The 15,144-nt window shown below is 51.2% G+C and overlaps 1 protein-coding gene across 1 annotated transcript in view; it reads left to right on the top strand.

Annotated features, from left to right (window-relative positions):
- The window catches only part of LOC117579192 (DNA N6-methyl adenine demethylase), a 92,627-nt gene extending 77,940 nt beyond the window's left edge, over positions 1–14,687 (top strand). The window contains 8 exon segments of the mRNA XM_034264960.1: positions 4,866–5,312; positions 6,356–6,903; positions 6,905–6,986; positions 6,989–9,071; positions 9,127–9,331; positions 9,397–9,560; positions 9,624–10,137; positions 10,232–14,687. Of these exon segments, the coding sequence (XP_034120851.1) occupies positions 4,866–5,312; positions 6,356–6,903; positions 6,905–6,986; positions 6,989–9,071; positions 9,127–9,331; positions 9,397–9,560; positions 9,624–10,137; positions 10,232–13,097 (6,909 nt within the window). The 3' untranslated portion in view covers positions 13,098–14,687.
- Positions 14,688–15,144: the final 457 nt, after the last annotated feature.

The following is a 15,144-nucleotide window of genomic DNA, read 5'->3' as shown; positions in this document are numbered from 1 at the left end:
AATGACGGTGGATAGAGATAGAGTGTGGGGAGTGGTGGAATATGAAGCTGCAGCGAAAGCGGGACAGACAGACCCTCGACACATGCTAACAAGGCAGTCAGGCAGGCAGGCAGAAGTGGAGGCTCCAAAAAAGTAGAAAAAAGAAAAAGGAAACTTTCGACAGCGAAGCACTAGATACCCTGTCATCATTACCATGGGTAAAATGTTTATGTATTAATCAGTAATAGATCTAATTAGTGCAAATATGTCATTTCTGGCTGTTCATAGACAAGTTTTGTAGTTCCTAATGCTGCCTCATATACCCTATAGTGAAATAATAAATCATAATACATACCCTCATTAAAGAGTATGCCAGAAGGCGCGTAAAAAAGAAATAACTGTAGTCTGCGCAACGGCGCACACTCGACACGTACAATTACATGCAGGCACACACATAGACGAGCAGTTGCAATTACGTGTATGTGTTTGTGTGTGGGTGATAGAAGCAGAAGATAGCCAGCCAGGCAGACAGACAGCCCGCAAGAAACTCAAGAGCCAGGCAGAATGTGCTGCAGGATAATGGAATGGAATAAAGGAGCGCACATACACACACACACACAGAGGCAGGGCGTTAGGAATGGATGGAGAAAATGAGGGGAAGATGTGCAGAACACACAAGAGAGAAAGAGGGAAAAGAGGGTAGGGAGGAAGCAGGAGTACTAAAGTGGGTGGGCGAGAAAATTGTGGAAAATGCAAAATTAGCATGAATACGAAATACAAGTTAAATATTTGAGCAGCCCCCAAAGGTGTTTCCCCAGTCAAGAGAGAGAGAGAGAGAAAGAGAGGTGGAGAATGATGTCTGGATGCAATCATAGAAATTGCATTTACCGTTAAAGCAAATGGTACACGGAGCAAAAGTGGGATGTGGGTCGGAAGTGTGTGTGGAACCCAATGAAATATTCTGCTGAAAATGCAGAATTGTTACCGATGAAGATTTGCTTTAATTGCAAACAATTATTTTGGCTGGATTGTGTGAAATGTTCCTTGGCAATTTTCAAGCAGGAAATGTGTAAATATTTGGAAGCAGGATTCCAATCGAATTTACTATAGGATAAAGCCAAAGTAATTAAAGCAGAGTCTGTCTGCATTCGTTTCTGTAGGGTATTTCTCTTTGGACTCACTGATCAACGATTACCTCAAGAACTTTAACACCTTTCAACATCTTTTCAACATTTTCCAATCATGCCAGTAAACACACACATTCCAGATAACGTGTCTAGAGCAAATAGAAGAGCCTCTCCGAGCAGTAAGAAAATAAACGATAACTAATATTTGATTTATTTACAATTCTATTCCCCGTGTTTTCTTTTCATTTGCCTTTGATTTGCTTTTTATGCCCCTCCCCTCTCTCTCACCCTCCTGTGCTCGACCTTATCAGCAGACTTTGACTTTGGGGACATGTAAATAATTTATATTATACGAATGTAGACGCTGTTATGTGTGTAATTTATGAGGGGAATACAGGGAGAAAGAGAGAGAGAGAGAGAGAGAGAGAGAGAGGGGGAGAGGAGAGGTGTTGTCTGGGTATATGGCCGCTTATCAGTGTGGAAGAGGGACTCAAATAGATAGTTTGCCATGGAACTGTACCTCTCTCTGGCCAAGTATTACCAAGTGTTCAATTTGGCGGAGCTTAACTAACCTTACATTTGGCATATCTTAAAGATTTGCATGGAGGGACACGTAAATCATGTCTATAAATTTGTGGCAAGGTTTTTACCTTTACTTAACCTTATTTCGCCTCGTTTTCTTTTCTTTTCATTTCGTTTGCTGCTTATCAAGGCAATGTAACGCACACATGCACACACGACACACGCGCTCACACGTGCACACACGCGAGGCAGCGAGGCAGCGAAGCAGCGAAGATAAACGCACACAGCGACACAACTAATTGCTGTTTACTCAGCGCGCAATTTTCTCTTCAACACTTTGTGCGAATGAGTGCGTGGTGGGTGGGGGCGTAGAAAGGAAGGCAAGCCAAGGAGCTGCTCTCTCTCTCTCTCTCTCTGAGCAAGAAAATATCTCCCCCAGGGCCATCATTCATTGCTCGCAGCTCTTGTTGTTGTTCAGATTGTGCAGCGCGTGCAGAGATAGAGTATTATGATTGTGAAAAGAATAAGGAGTCTCTGTAATATCTCACTCTCTTGGGGAGTATTTTGCTGATAAAGCTACGAAAATTGTTCGTTTGGAGTGCCTGGAATCAATCTTCACACTTAGAATGGTTCTGCAAGTGTATTCAAGTCTTCGACTTGCTTAGCCTGTCTCTTTTTCTTTGCGTTCTCCTTTCTGTTTCATCAACTGCAGTTCACTAATCTCTCACTATCTCCTGACAGCACACACACTCTACTACTATCCCCCGCTGGAGGCCATATTTCTGTTGGACTCTTTATTTATTTAACCAAGAAACAAACACAAAATAGTATCATAAAAATTTAATTAACTTTTATGAACTCGGTAAATAGTGTGTGTGTGTGTGTGGGCCGAGGAAAATGCATTAAAGAGCAGAGAAGAAACTAGAAAAAGAAAACAACATTTATTTATATTTATTCTGTTGTTGCCCTGCCCGTGCCCGTGCCCGCTTTTTACGATTTTTCATTTGTTTTTCCATTCGTGTTTGCGCCTGTCAATGCCTGAGCAAATACAAATATACAAATATGTTGCCCAATGTTTGCAAAACTTTAATTAATACCTTCATATAGAGGTCTGTATATTGTTTATGCTCAAATATACAGATGTTTATCTATCGCTTGTTTGCTCAAAAGCAGCAGCAAGGGGTCGAGAAAAGGAACAGGAAAGGGAAATGTAAGCAGAAATAATTGGCAATTTTCAATTTGAAATTGCGTGCAAATTTATTTTAATTTTTGCACCTGCGCTTCCGCCTCTGCTACCCCTCTGACTCCTGCTCCTCCTCCTACATCTCGATATTTGCAATGCAAATATTTTTAGAAAGCAAAGAGAGGCAGGAGCTGGAAGGCGACATCCTCCTACTTCTCCACTCTCCACTCCACCACTCTGTTTGCCCAAGATATTTGGTTGCTTCGTCGCACCTGGTCCCCACTGATAAAAGAGAGAGAGAGAGAGAGATAGGTGGGAGTCAGGCATTTGGAGTCGCACTAGAGATGGCACAAACTCCACTTCGTGCACGAAAGGCACGAGAAAAGTTACAAACCGAGACTGTTGCCGGGACTGTACCGAAAGCAGACAATATTACGGTGTAACTAGAACATAAACATTAATTTTTGCAGCTCTGTGTATCTGCCATCTCTAATTCGAACTGTGTGGAATCTATTTGCATTGCATTATGCTGGATAAGGCAACACACAGTTACAGATTGGTCTGTGCTTGGGCCTGTGCCTGTGCCTGGGCCTGGGCCTGTCAAGGTGGCAAATATTATTTTATACATGTGTAAAATATAAATCATTTTATTGCAGCCAATTTGCACAAACACAAACGATTTGCTTTGACTGCCATTCCATTCGTCCATGTGTGCAAATTGTATTTATGTCTAAACAAATCCCCCGCTCCCTGCCCCGTCTAAGCCACTTTAATTGGCCAGACCAGACTTTCCATTGTGTCATTTGTTGCTGTTGGTTTTGGCATTTTTGGTAAACTTTTGATTTGTGCCTTTTGTAATTAGCCTACGAAATGTTTACGGGGGGAATATTTGTGCAAAAGATTCGTTCTGAGTTTGCAGTTGATTTTTGTTTGCTTTCCAGAATGTTTACCCGAGTTCTGTCTCATTTGTTGTGGCTCTTTTGGGCTGCCCTTTGTATCCCCTTTCATGGCTCAAATCAAGCGTGTAAATGTTATCAACTGTCTGCTCTAAGAGCAACAAATACTTTGTTTGATTTTGTGGTTTAATTGGCGCAAAGCAATGCCTCAATCGTAGAACAATTTTCTTGGCTTGTCATGGCCCTCGCCTCTGTGTCTAAATATAAACTATTATGAATAAATCTGCATTTGATGTCAAAACCATAGAAAAGTAGCTCAAGGCAAAAAGGTTTTTCCAACTATTTTATGGCTTCTCTTCTGCCCACCCCCCCTCGTGCGCATTTTATCAAGAACAACTTTTAAGCATTCCACCCATATACATAGTCTGCAGCACGTACTCGACACTCGGCACTCGGCACTCTGCACTCGGATGTGGTGGTGGCCATGTGACGCTATCGATTGACCTGCCCCGAGCAGTAGTCTGTTCCAACTATTTTTACACTCTTTCCACAAGGGGAATGCATCCCTAGGAATACCCCTAACCACCCAACAAAACAAAGCAACGACAACGACAACGGCAGGGGGACGGGACGGGACGGGACGGGGCACCACTCTTTTATGAACATAAATTTTGAAAGCCTTTAATGGGGAGTGCAACATATTTCAGCCACAGTCTCCAAGCCGCAGCTGTTGCTGTTGTTGCAGCTATGAATTTTTGTGTGCAACATTTTGCAGTCGCTGTTGTTGTTGTTTTGGCTGCACAAATAAATTGCACATAAATCGTGGGGCACATAAATTTTACATGTTGCCGGCAAAAAACAAGCAAGAAATTATGTGAACGAAGCGAGCATAATTTATGCGATCGGATGGGGGTCTACCCTAGAAGGAGGAGAGAGGGGACTGGTGAGGGGAGGCAATTAAAATATTTGTACAGCCAACAGCGAAAATGTTGCTTGCTTAATTAAAAATATATTTTAAACTAATTGCTGCAAGTCTGCAGAAGGCAACCAGAAAATAGCTGCAAATATTTGGTTGCCATAATTACTGCAATTACTCTCTGTTCTTTTAAAGACTTCAACTAATCAGAGTTTACTCTTCTTTTATTGGTTTAATTTCAGCAGTCACGTGCCCGCAAAACCTCCACCAAAGCAAATAAACTGAGTGCAGCCGCTGCATCAGCCACATCGCCCCGTCTAAGTCCAACGCCGGCAGCAACATTGTTGCCGCAGCAGTCGCCAAATACCACAACAGCAACAGTTCCAGCCACTGGAGTTGCTGGTCTGCAGCATCAGTCGCAACAGCAGCAACAATATCAGCAGCATCAGCAGCAGCAGCAGCAACTGTTGACACAGCAGCAACTTTTGTCGCAACAGCAGCAACAATATCCGCAGCAGCAGCAGCACTTCCAGCAGCAGCAGCAGCAACATTTGCAGCAGCAGCAACACGCACAGCAGCAGCAACATCAGTCGCAGCAGCCGCAGCAGCAACATTTGCCACAGCAGCAGCAGCAGCATCAGATAACAGCACAAATTCAAACCATGAAGGATCAACCGCAACAGCCAATGGTGAGCACAAACTTCAATGCAATTTCCATTTCGATTTCCCTTTCATTTAGCAATTAAAAACAGCAGCAGCTGCGACCTTTGACCATTGACCTTCGGGTGGTGCTGCCATCGTGCTGTTGCCAGTCAATCAGTTGCATTTCATTTGATTTCATTTCGTTTTCCGTTTTCAACCCAACAAAATGCAAAATACAAACCCATAAATTCTCGCTTGTGTCTGCCCCTGCCCCTGTCACGTCGCACCGCAGCTGTGCAAACACACAAAAAGCGCACAGAACCAGACAGCAGACACACACACTCACACACTCACACACAGATATACTACAGACAGAGAGGGAGGGAGAGAGAGTTTCGTTCATTCATTCATAACGATTTTTTGGTCGATTTTTATCAATGATTGGTAAAATGCTTTTCAAAATAAATCAACAGCAAAAAAAAAACTCGCACAGAGAAATGTTTTCTCTCTGTTGAATTTCCAAATAAATATATTTCTAGGGGGGATGGAATGGAGTCTGGCACTTGAACTATTAACAATTTTGTTTGTATTTTAATTGTTGCATTTTATTTGCAATTTTATTGTTTCAGTGCCTCCCTCCCTCCCTCCAGCCTGCTCCCCCATCCTGTTGTTGTGGCTTTCACTTTCATAACTTTTTGCAGTGCTGTCGTAAAAATGCAAATGAAAACGGGTTGTGGATCGTGAGTTGGGGGGAGAGTTGTTTCATTTCTTTTTGGGGTGGAACTCCTTTCCTGTTTATTCGGAGCACAACAAAACGTAGCATAATTGAAGGCGCGTTAATTAACAACAAACTGCAGGAGAAACAACAATAAAAGGCAACAACAGCAAACAATGTGGCTGCCACGGAAGGGGAGGTTGAATGGGGGGTGTTCTGCCTGCTCCGCAATTACTTTTTCGCTGCCTAATTAGGGCAAACAAAATTTGTATGATTTATGTTTAATAATTTCCCATGGAAACAGCATTTTGTGGTAGCTGTTTTTAGGGTTTATTTATTAAAATATTCCAATAAATTCTCTGTTCCCCTTTGCAGGCACCCATGGCCTTTTATCCCACATGGCAGGCGGATCCGTCGCAGGGCTGGCAGAACCAGTTCATACAGCAGATACCACAGAACAGCCCGGCCATCACATCGCTCAATTCGCTGGACTTTCAGACGCAATCGTACGCGTATCCCTCCAACGGCTACGTGCAGTCGGGCCTCGGCTTTGATCCCAACTACGGCCGCTCGCCGTATGCGGCGCCAGTGCAGCGTTACGACTTCCAGAGCCAGCAGCTGTCCACGGCACCCTCGGCCATCAATCAGGTGGGGTTGCAGAGTGTCGCGGGCTTTGCGCCGGGCAGCGTGAGCTATGCCGGACAGGTGTCCACGGCCCCAGCACCGCCCTCGTCCTCGGTGGGTGGACTGCAGCAGCAGCAGCAGCAGCAGCAGACGCAACAGCAGTCCCAGCAGCAGCAGCATTTGGTGGGCGCTGATCTGAACAAGACGATGTCGGGAAACGACACGCCTGGATATCCGCGGGTGAGCAGCGTGCCGCCGCGCTCACTCAACTGTAACGGGTATTCAGGCGACTACAGCGGTCCCCAACAGCAACAACAGCAACAGCAACAGCAGCAGCAACAACAACAACAGCAGCAGCAGCAACAATCCCAGCAACAACAACAAGCGACGGCGGCAGGCGGTGGTGGCACCAGCACGCCCGCCCCACCAGCCACAGTGGCACAGCCCGCGTCGTCGCCGATGCAGCCACTCCCCAATCAAGGCCAGCCCCTGGCAGTGCCCCAGAGTCCCACGAGGACGAGTCTCATCCAGCAGCAGCAACAGCCACGCCTCGTGTCCCAGTCCCCGACTGGCAACGGACTGCAGCCCTATGTGGCGCCACAACAGCAGCAGCAGCAGGGGCAGGGACAGGGACACCTCTCCTCGCCACCCATGCAGGACTGGAACTGGCAGCAGCAGCAGCAGCAGATGGCAGGTGAAGGATATCCGCAGGGAGAGCGAGTGCATCTGAATACGCGCATCAAGTCGATGATTATGCGGAAGAGCGATCCCAAGGATCCGCCGCCCGACCATCAGCTGCAGGGTGCAGGCTCAGTGGCAGCCACCAGTCAGCCGCAGAGCCAACAGCAGCAGCAGCAGCAGCAGCATCAGCAGACCGGTCATTTTTTATCGTATAGCCACCACCTCCGGCCCGAGGCGGCGCTGAGCGCCAACGGACCGAGCAGCGCCCCACCGCACCAGCAGCAGCAGCAGCAGCAGCAGCAGCAGCAACAACAGCAGCAGCAGCAGCAACAGGGAGCGGCGATAGCGGGCGCTGCCGAGCCGATCGGAGGTGGTGGCGACCACATCTGGAAGCCGCACCATGCCCAGTCGTTTAAGAAGCCGACTGTGGCCGGTGGCGGCTACCCGGGAGCGGATGCCCAGCTGCAGTTGCAGCTGCAGCAGCACCAGCCAGGACAGCACACGACCATCAGCCACGCAGAGTTGCCGCCACAGCCCGTGCCGCCGGTGCCACTGCCACTGCCACTGGCACAGGCCCCGCCACCCCCTCCGCCCGTTGCACAGCCCAAGAAGTCGCGGAGTCGCAGCAAGGCGAGCCGGGCAGCAGCGGCAGCAGCAGCCGCCGCAGAGGCAGCTGCGGAGATTGACAGAGACAGAAATGCCACGGACCCGGGAGGTGGATTGAAGCCCGGCCTGGGCGCACACTACCCGCACCCGCACCCGCACCCGGCCGCCGGGCAGGAGTATCACGGGCAGTACATCAAGACGGAGCCGGGCCTGCCTCCGCCGCCGGGCGGCATGCCCGGACAGCCCAACAAGATGGAGGGCTACGAGCGCAACTACCAGAACTTTATTCAGTACGCGGACTTTTGCCAGAACGATGGCCAGGGACAGCCGGTGCAGCAGCACGGACATGGCCACGGACACGGACACGGACACGGGCATGGGCAGCAGGAGTACGGCGGATACCATCACAATTCGGCGTACTATGGCGCCGGAGCGAGCAGCTTCCAGCAGAACTTCCAGCAGAACTTTGTGCCTGGCTACCAGCACTCGACGTACGGGGGCAGGGGCAAGCCGCCGCCCGGCAACAATCCGCACCATGGCCACGGGCACGGGCACGGGCACGGGCATGGGCAGAGCATGCTGGAGCTGGACCGCAAGCCGGACACGAACAGCATCATTCCGCTGCCCACGAACTACGAGAAGGACATACCAGCCCACGCCTATCCCATTCCCCCGCATCGCTATGCCCTGACGCACGGAGCGCCGCCGCATCTCAGTCACCACGGAATGCTCGAGCCAAAGCTGGAGGACATGGGCATGCTGGGCCACGGTCACGGGCACGGGCATGGCGGTGGGGGCGGGTACACCTATCTGGGCGATGGCAAACCGCTGAACAATGGCTTCTCGTGCTGTCGCCAGGGCGGCACGCGGCCACCCACGGCCGAGCATCTGAAGGACGGCACCTGCCTGGGTCTGGGCATCCAGCCCAAGGAGGAGCTGCTCGACGAGGATGAGCTGGCGGAGGCACACAACGGCATGAAGCCCGGTGGCGCGGGCAAGCCCAAGGGCAAGCAGAAGCCCGACGAGATACCCGAGATCATTGTGAAGCACGAGAAGATCAATCCGCTCTTCGACACAACGGATCGGCTGGAGAAGGGCAACAAGACGGAGATACCCGAATGCGAGTGCTTCCAGTCGGATAAGAATCCACCAGAGCCGGGCACTTACTACACGCATCTCGGTGAGTGAAAGTCACCAAAAGACTTGCCTTTCAGTGAGCTAATTCTTCCCTTTAGGAACGGCCTCCTCCCTCATGGAGCTGCGGCGCGAATTCGAGGATCGGTGTCAGCTGACGGGTCGGCAATTGCGCATCGAGAAGATTGTCTACACGGGCAAGGAGGGCAAGACCTCGCAGGGTTGTCCTGTGGCCAAGTGGGTCATACGCAGAGCGGACCTGGAGGAGAAGATTTTGGTGGTGGTGAAGAAGCGACCGGGTCATAGGTAGGCCACAGCCATGAAGTACTTCCCCAGACCTTGCTTAAACTTTTCTCTTTCGCTCCTCCCAGATGCATAGCCGCTTACATTGTTGTCTGCATGGTGGCCTGGGATGGCATGCCGCGACTGGAGGCGGACAATGCCTACAAGAACTTGATCCCCAAGCTCAACAAATACGGCCTGCCCACGACGCGACGCTGCGCCACCAACGAGAACCGCACCTGTGCCTGTCAAGGTAAGGCAGATCAAGCAACCCCAGCCACAAGGGATTTCTTGAACATTTTCTTGCATCTTTTAGGCCTCGATCCGGAGACCTCGGGCGCGTCGTATAGCTTCGGTTGCTCGTGGTCCATGTACTACAATGGCTGCAAGTATGCGCGGTCCAAGACGGTGCGCAAGTTCCGGCTGTCGGTGAAGAGCGAGGAGGCGGCCATTGAGGATCACATGAACCTGATAGCCACGCTGCTGGCGCCCGTCTTCAAGCAGGTCTGCCCGCGTTCCTATGACAATCAAACGAAGTACGAGGGCGAGGCCTCCGACTGCCGGCTGGGCCTGGAGCCCGGCAAACCCTTCTCGGGTGTCACGGCCTGCCTCGACTTCTGCGCCCACTCGCATCGGGACCTGCACAACATGCAGGACGGCTGCACGGTGCACGTGGCATTGCTGAAGCCCGGCAACAGGGACAATCGCCTGCCCGACGACGAGCAGTTTCACGTGCTGCCGCTGTACACGATGGACGGCACGGATGAGTTCGAGAGCATCGAGGGGCAGCGGGACAAGCACCGCACGGGAGCGGTGCAAATGCTGGACAAGTGAGTGTAGCGTTGAGTTTTGAGCAGCAGCTCCGACTTCTGCCCCCAAGACAAGTGCTAACAATGCCCCAACCATTCCTTTCCCTCCCCTTAGATTCCCCTGCGAAGTACGCGTGCGATCCACGCCGCTGATTCCCTGCCGCAGGCATGGCAAGAAGCGCAAAGAGGGCGATGAGGCGGCACCACCGGACGGCGATCAAGACGCCGCCGGGGATGCCAACAGCCAGAGCAGCTCCAGCAATGGCGGCGGACAGACGCAGGCGCAGTCACAGTCACAGTCACAGTCCCAGCAGAGCAGTCCGCCCGCCCTGAACATCAAGAAGGAGAACGGCACCGGGGGCAGTGCCAACGGTGGAGGAACTAACGCCAAGTCCAAGTCAAAGGCAAAGTCCAATCAGTCGAACAACAACTCCAGCGCCTCCACGCCGGGCTCGGCGCCACCGTCGACGCCCTCGCCCCGCTGCCAGACGCCGGTGACGAACAATCCCAGTCCGGCGGGCAGTGCCTTCAGCACACCGCCCGTGCACGGCGCCAATCCTAATGCCAGCAATGGTGCGGCCGTGGGGCAAGTGGGTGCAGCGCCACCTGGGGGCCAGCAGCAGCAACAGCAGCAGCAGCAGCAGCCCGGGCAGCTGATGAGCTCGAACTCGAGCCTGATGAACATGGCCACCATGATAGACACCTTCACGGACGCCCAGCTGCAGTCCAACCAGATCTCGAGCACCGTCCTGGACTCGCCCTACTCCTACGACTACCAGACGGGCTCCTATATCGATTCGCGGAACTACTACGGCAACTGGCCGGCGCCGCACGCCATGGGCATGGGCGCACAGGCGGGGCCGCCCGCACCGCCCGGAGTGGCCGGAGTGCCGCCACTCACTCCGACCACGCCCACAGCACAGCAGCCACAATTGGCGGGGCAGCAGCAGCAGCAGCAGCAGCAGCTCAACACGGTGACGCCGCCAACGGCCACAGCAGGAGGAGGAGCAGCAGGTGGAACACTCCTGACACCAGGCGGGGCAGGAGGAGCGCCTGTCACGGGTCCACCTCCGATCACACCCACCACGACAGCCTCGCAGCACGATGCGACGAATGGGGGGTATGTGCCGAGCTACAACAACCTGACCCCGACAGCAGTAACCAATCTGCCGGGAGCGGGCACAGACATGCAGCAGCAGCAGCAGCAACAGCAGCAACAGCAGCAGCAGCAGAGCGGCATAGGAGCTGTGGGAGGAGTACCTCCCGGAGTGGGTGTAGCAGGAGTCGGAGTTGAGGGCGTGGATGGGCTGAAGAGCCGCCTGATCAGCGAGGAGAATCCAGACTCGACAACGCTGGTCAATCACAGCCTGGTGGCCGAGAGTAAGTTAACCGCCTTGACAGCCATGCAACCGATGACCAATCTCGCACCACTCACCACCGTGGCGGCGGCCGCTGCCGCGCACCACCACCATCCACACCATCCCCATCATCCGCACCATCCGCAAGAGGGTTTCGTGAAGCCGAAGCCACCGCCCAGCGACTACCAGTACACGGCGCAGTATGCCAACAACTACCAGATGTATCCGCCACCACCGCCGCCGCCCCACTCGGCCTACTCCGCCTACGATGCGTACCAGAACATGAACTACAACTATGGGTACCACCATCAGGCGTACTCGCCGTACGGCATGTATCCGCCGCAGCAGACGCCGCCGCCCACGCCGCCACCGCCGTCGCCCAACTGGAATGTCTACGGCCACCATCAGACGGGGTCCGGCTATGGCGCGGCCAATCCCGCCGCCGGAGGAGGTGGCACGCTGATAGCCTCACACGGGGCCGTTGCGCCAACCATCGCTGGACTGCAGAAACCCACGCTGACGGCACCCGCGCCACTCCACCACCAACAGCACCCGCACCAGCAGCAGCAGCATCAGCAGCAACAGCAGCAGCAGCAGCATCAGCAGCAGCTGGCGGCCACGCCACCGCAGACCATTCTGCCGGATCTCAGCAATGGAGCTGGCCAGATGGGAACGCCCACGGTGGAGCCAACGGTTGCCACAGCATTGGCAGTGCCACCCCCCGGTGACTCCACAGGCAGCGATGCCAATGGCGGGGCAACGGGAGCAGCAGCAGGAGGACTGGGTGGAGCAGGAGGAGGTTCCAGCGGAAATGCAGGACCCACAGCATCGCCGGTCAGCACCAACTCCAGCAAGATCGAGCCCATCGGCGAGGTGGCGGAGATCAATGAGAACATCGAGGCCTTCCAGGATCCACAGATGGGTGGCGTGGCCATCGCGCTGAACCACGGCAGCGTGCTGATCGAGTGCGCCAAGCACGAGATGCACGCGACGACGGCTGTGCGCAGGCCGGACCGACACCATCCGACGCGGATGACGCTGATCTTCTACCAGCACAGGAATCTGAATCGCTCCCGGCACGGCATCGACGAGTGGGAGGAGAAGATGCGAGTGAAGAAGATCAACACGGACCTCGACAACAAAGCCAAAGAGGAGCGCGAGCGTCTGCTGAAGAAGGCCGCCGGCGAGGACGACGACCTGGATCTGGACGACGCGATGCTCGGCCACGATGAGCTGGCCCCCGTGCCGCCATCCGCCATCAAGAAGGAGAACGGACAGCCGCTGAAGAACGGAGCCAGCGGCAGCAAGAAGAAAAAGAGCAGCGGCGATGCGAGCTCCAAGAAGTCACAGTCGAACGAACAGCAGCCAAAAAACGAGAAAGTTGCCCTCCACGCACCAACACTAACGACAACGTCGTGGACGACCCTGTTTCCTATGCATCCTTGTGTGGTTACGGGGCCCTATCAGGAGGGCAATAGCAGTCCGACATCGTCCACGAATGGCAGCTCCAACGCCAACGCCAGCGCCAATGGCAATGGGAATGGCCAGGGTGGCCAAACGCCCACGCCAGGAGCGGGGCAGCAGCAGCAGCCGCAGCCGCCGCCGCAGCAGCAGCAGACTTGAATCTGTCTGCCTATCAGCGGCTGAGCAGATCCTTCTACTGGTAATCAACATGATTATCCTCGGGAGCTGCACTCCCCGGATGCAGCTCCAATTCCAGTTCCACTGCTGCCCCCAGCAACGCTGCTCTTATCTTAAGTCCCACACACACACCACACCCCCTCATACACACACACACACACAATGACTGAATAATTCTCTCAAAGCAAAAGTCCCAGTAAATTATTTTTGTATATGCGTCTGATTTCGTGTGCCATACGAGAAGGAAAGAGTAGAACGAGTAGAAAGAGTAGGGAGTAAGCAGCAGCAGCAGCAGCAAGAGAAGACAAAGAGTTGGCGCTGCCAGTCCACACCATTCCACACAGCACACACACACACAGCAAGGAAAAGCGAAACCACAATAAACATGCAGCTAGCTTAATAAATCTATCAACTTTAGTTTCCTAAGTCAACGACAACAGCGAGCAGCTGAGAGCTGTAGCGGCGAGTAACGAGTAGCGAGTAGCAAGCAGCCAGTTGTCCCAGTGAGTTTTATTATTTTTCTATGTTTAACAGAAATGAAATGGAGTGAAATCACACCACAAAAGCAAACAAACTACAGAACAAGCAACCACAAAACGAACACTAAAAGAAAAAGAGTAAATCAAACACACTAAAAACTAATAAAACAGAGCAAAACGCTTGAGCAGAAACGATGGAAAATACTAAACAGAGTTAGTGGAAAGTTAAACAAAACAAAAAACACAAAAAGATCATTGCCAAAAGTACAAATAAACAATTTTTTAAATGCAACTAGAAAAAGGTAAAGAATTTCGCCACGACACACCACACACCACACCACACACCACTCGCAAACCCAAAAACAATATGCATAGAACAGTTTTTACTACAACAAAAGCCAAGTCGACGCGACACATACACTACACTAGACTACAAAAGAATACTATCTACAGTTGAGTTCCACACAAGTTCCACTCAATTTGTCTGTCCCTTTGGTGCTCGGTGCTGCCCAGTGCCAAACGGATTCAAATTGCCACAAGACAAATGGGAGGCTGTTCCCCTTGGGTTCAAGCAGAGCAGGCTTCCATTTGGATTGCTTGATAAATCAATCGTTTACTTCAGAGAGGAGAGCGGAGAGCGGAGAGCGGAGAGCAGGGCCAGCGATGACAGATCACAGTTTTGGTTTATTGTGAGAAAATGTGAGGCAGCAAGACATTTTTTTAAACATAATTTAAACTTAGCTTAAGCAAACACCAACACAACACAACACACCCAAACATATTTATTTGTATGCGCCCAAGGGAAATGTTTTAGTGTAGTTTAGATTATGATTTTTCCCAAGTGAGAGGAGAAGAGAGCTGTAAGTGTGGATGGCAAAGTGCAGGCAAGGCAAGGCAAGGAAAGAATTCATTTCAAAGGCAAAAAGGAAAACCCAAAAAGACTCGAAACCAATCAAGTATTAAGCACTAAACAACCAACAACAACAAAAACAACAACAACAACTACTATAAATTAACTAATTATTTGCCTAATCATTTGTCAAGTAATTGTTGTATCCATCCAAGTAAACAAAACAAACACAAAGACACAAAAGCAAGAGAGAAGCAGAAGATGAAGATGATCAAGTGGCAGCGCAACTGAATTTCAAATCAAATTAGTGTAGAGAGACCCCCACACACACACACACACACACACACTGCACAAAACAAAACAAAACAAAACAAAAAATGGTTATTGAAAATAATACGTACTGTACTTTTATAATTTGACGAACTAGTACGATAAGAAAGGGAAGGAGAACATAGAAGCGTAGGAGAAGAGATCGTAAATACTTGCATGTAGAATGTAAAGTCTTTACGACATAATAAGTAATGTAAATGTAAGGCAGCGAAGAAGACTTTTGAGCAACAAGAAAAAACATGTTTTGATAAATATTTAAATGTTTATATATATAGTATATATATATATATATATATATATATATTAACGTAAATTATGATAATTGATTAACTGATTATGCGAGCCAACAACTATTATAGTTTGTAAATGC

Source organism: Drosophila guanche, unplaced genomic scaffold, assembly GCF_900245975.1.
Source record: "Drosophila guanche unplaced genomic scaffold, DGUA_6, whole genome shotgun sequence".
NCBI classification, from domain to species: domain Eukaryota; kingdom Metazoa; phylum Arthropoda; class Insecta; order Diptera; family Drosophilidae; genus Drosophila; species Drosophila guanche.
The sequence above is the reverse complement of the archived record's forward strand: the minus strand, read 5'-3'. Positions and strand labels throughout refer to the sequence as shown.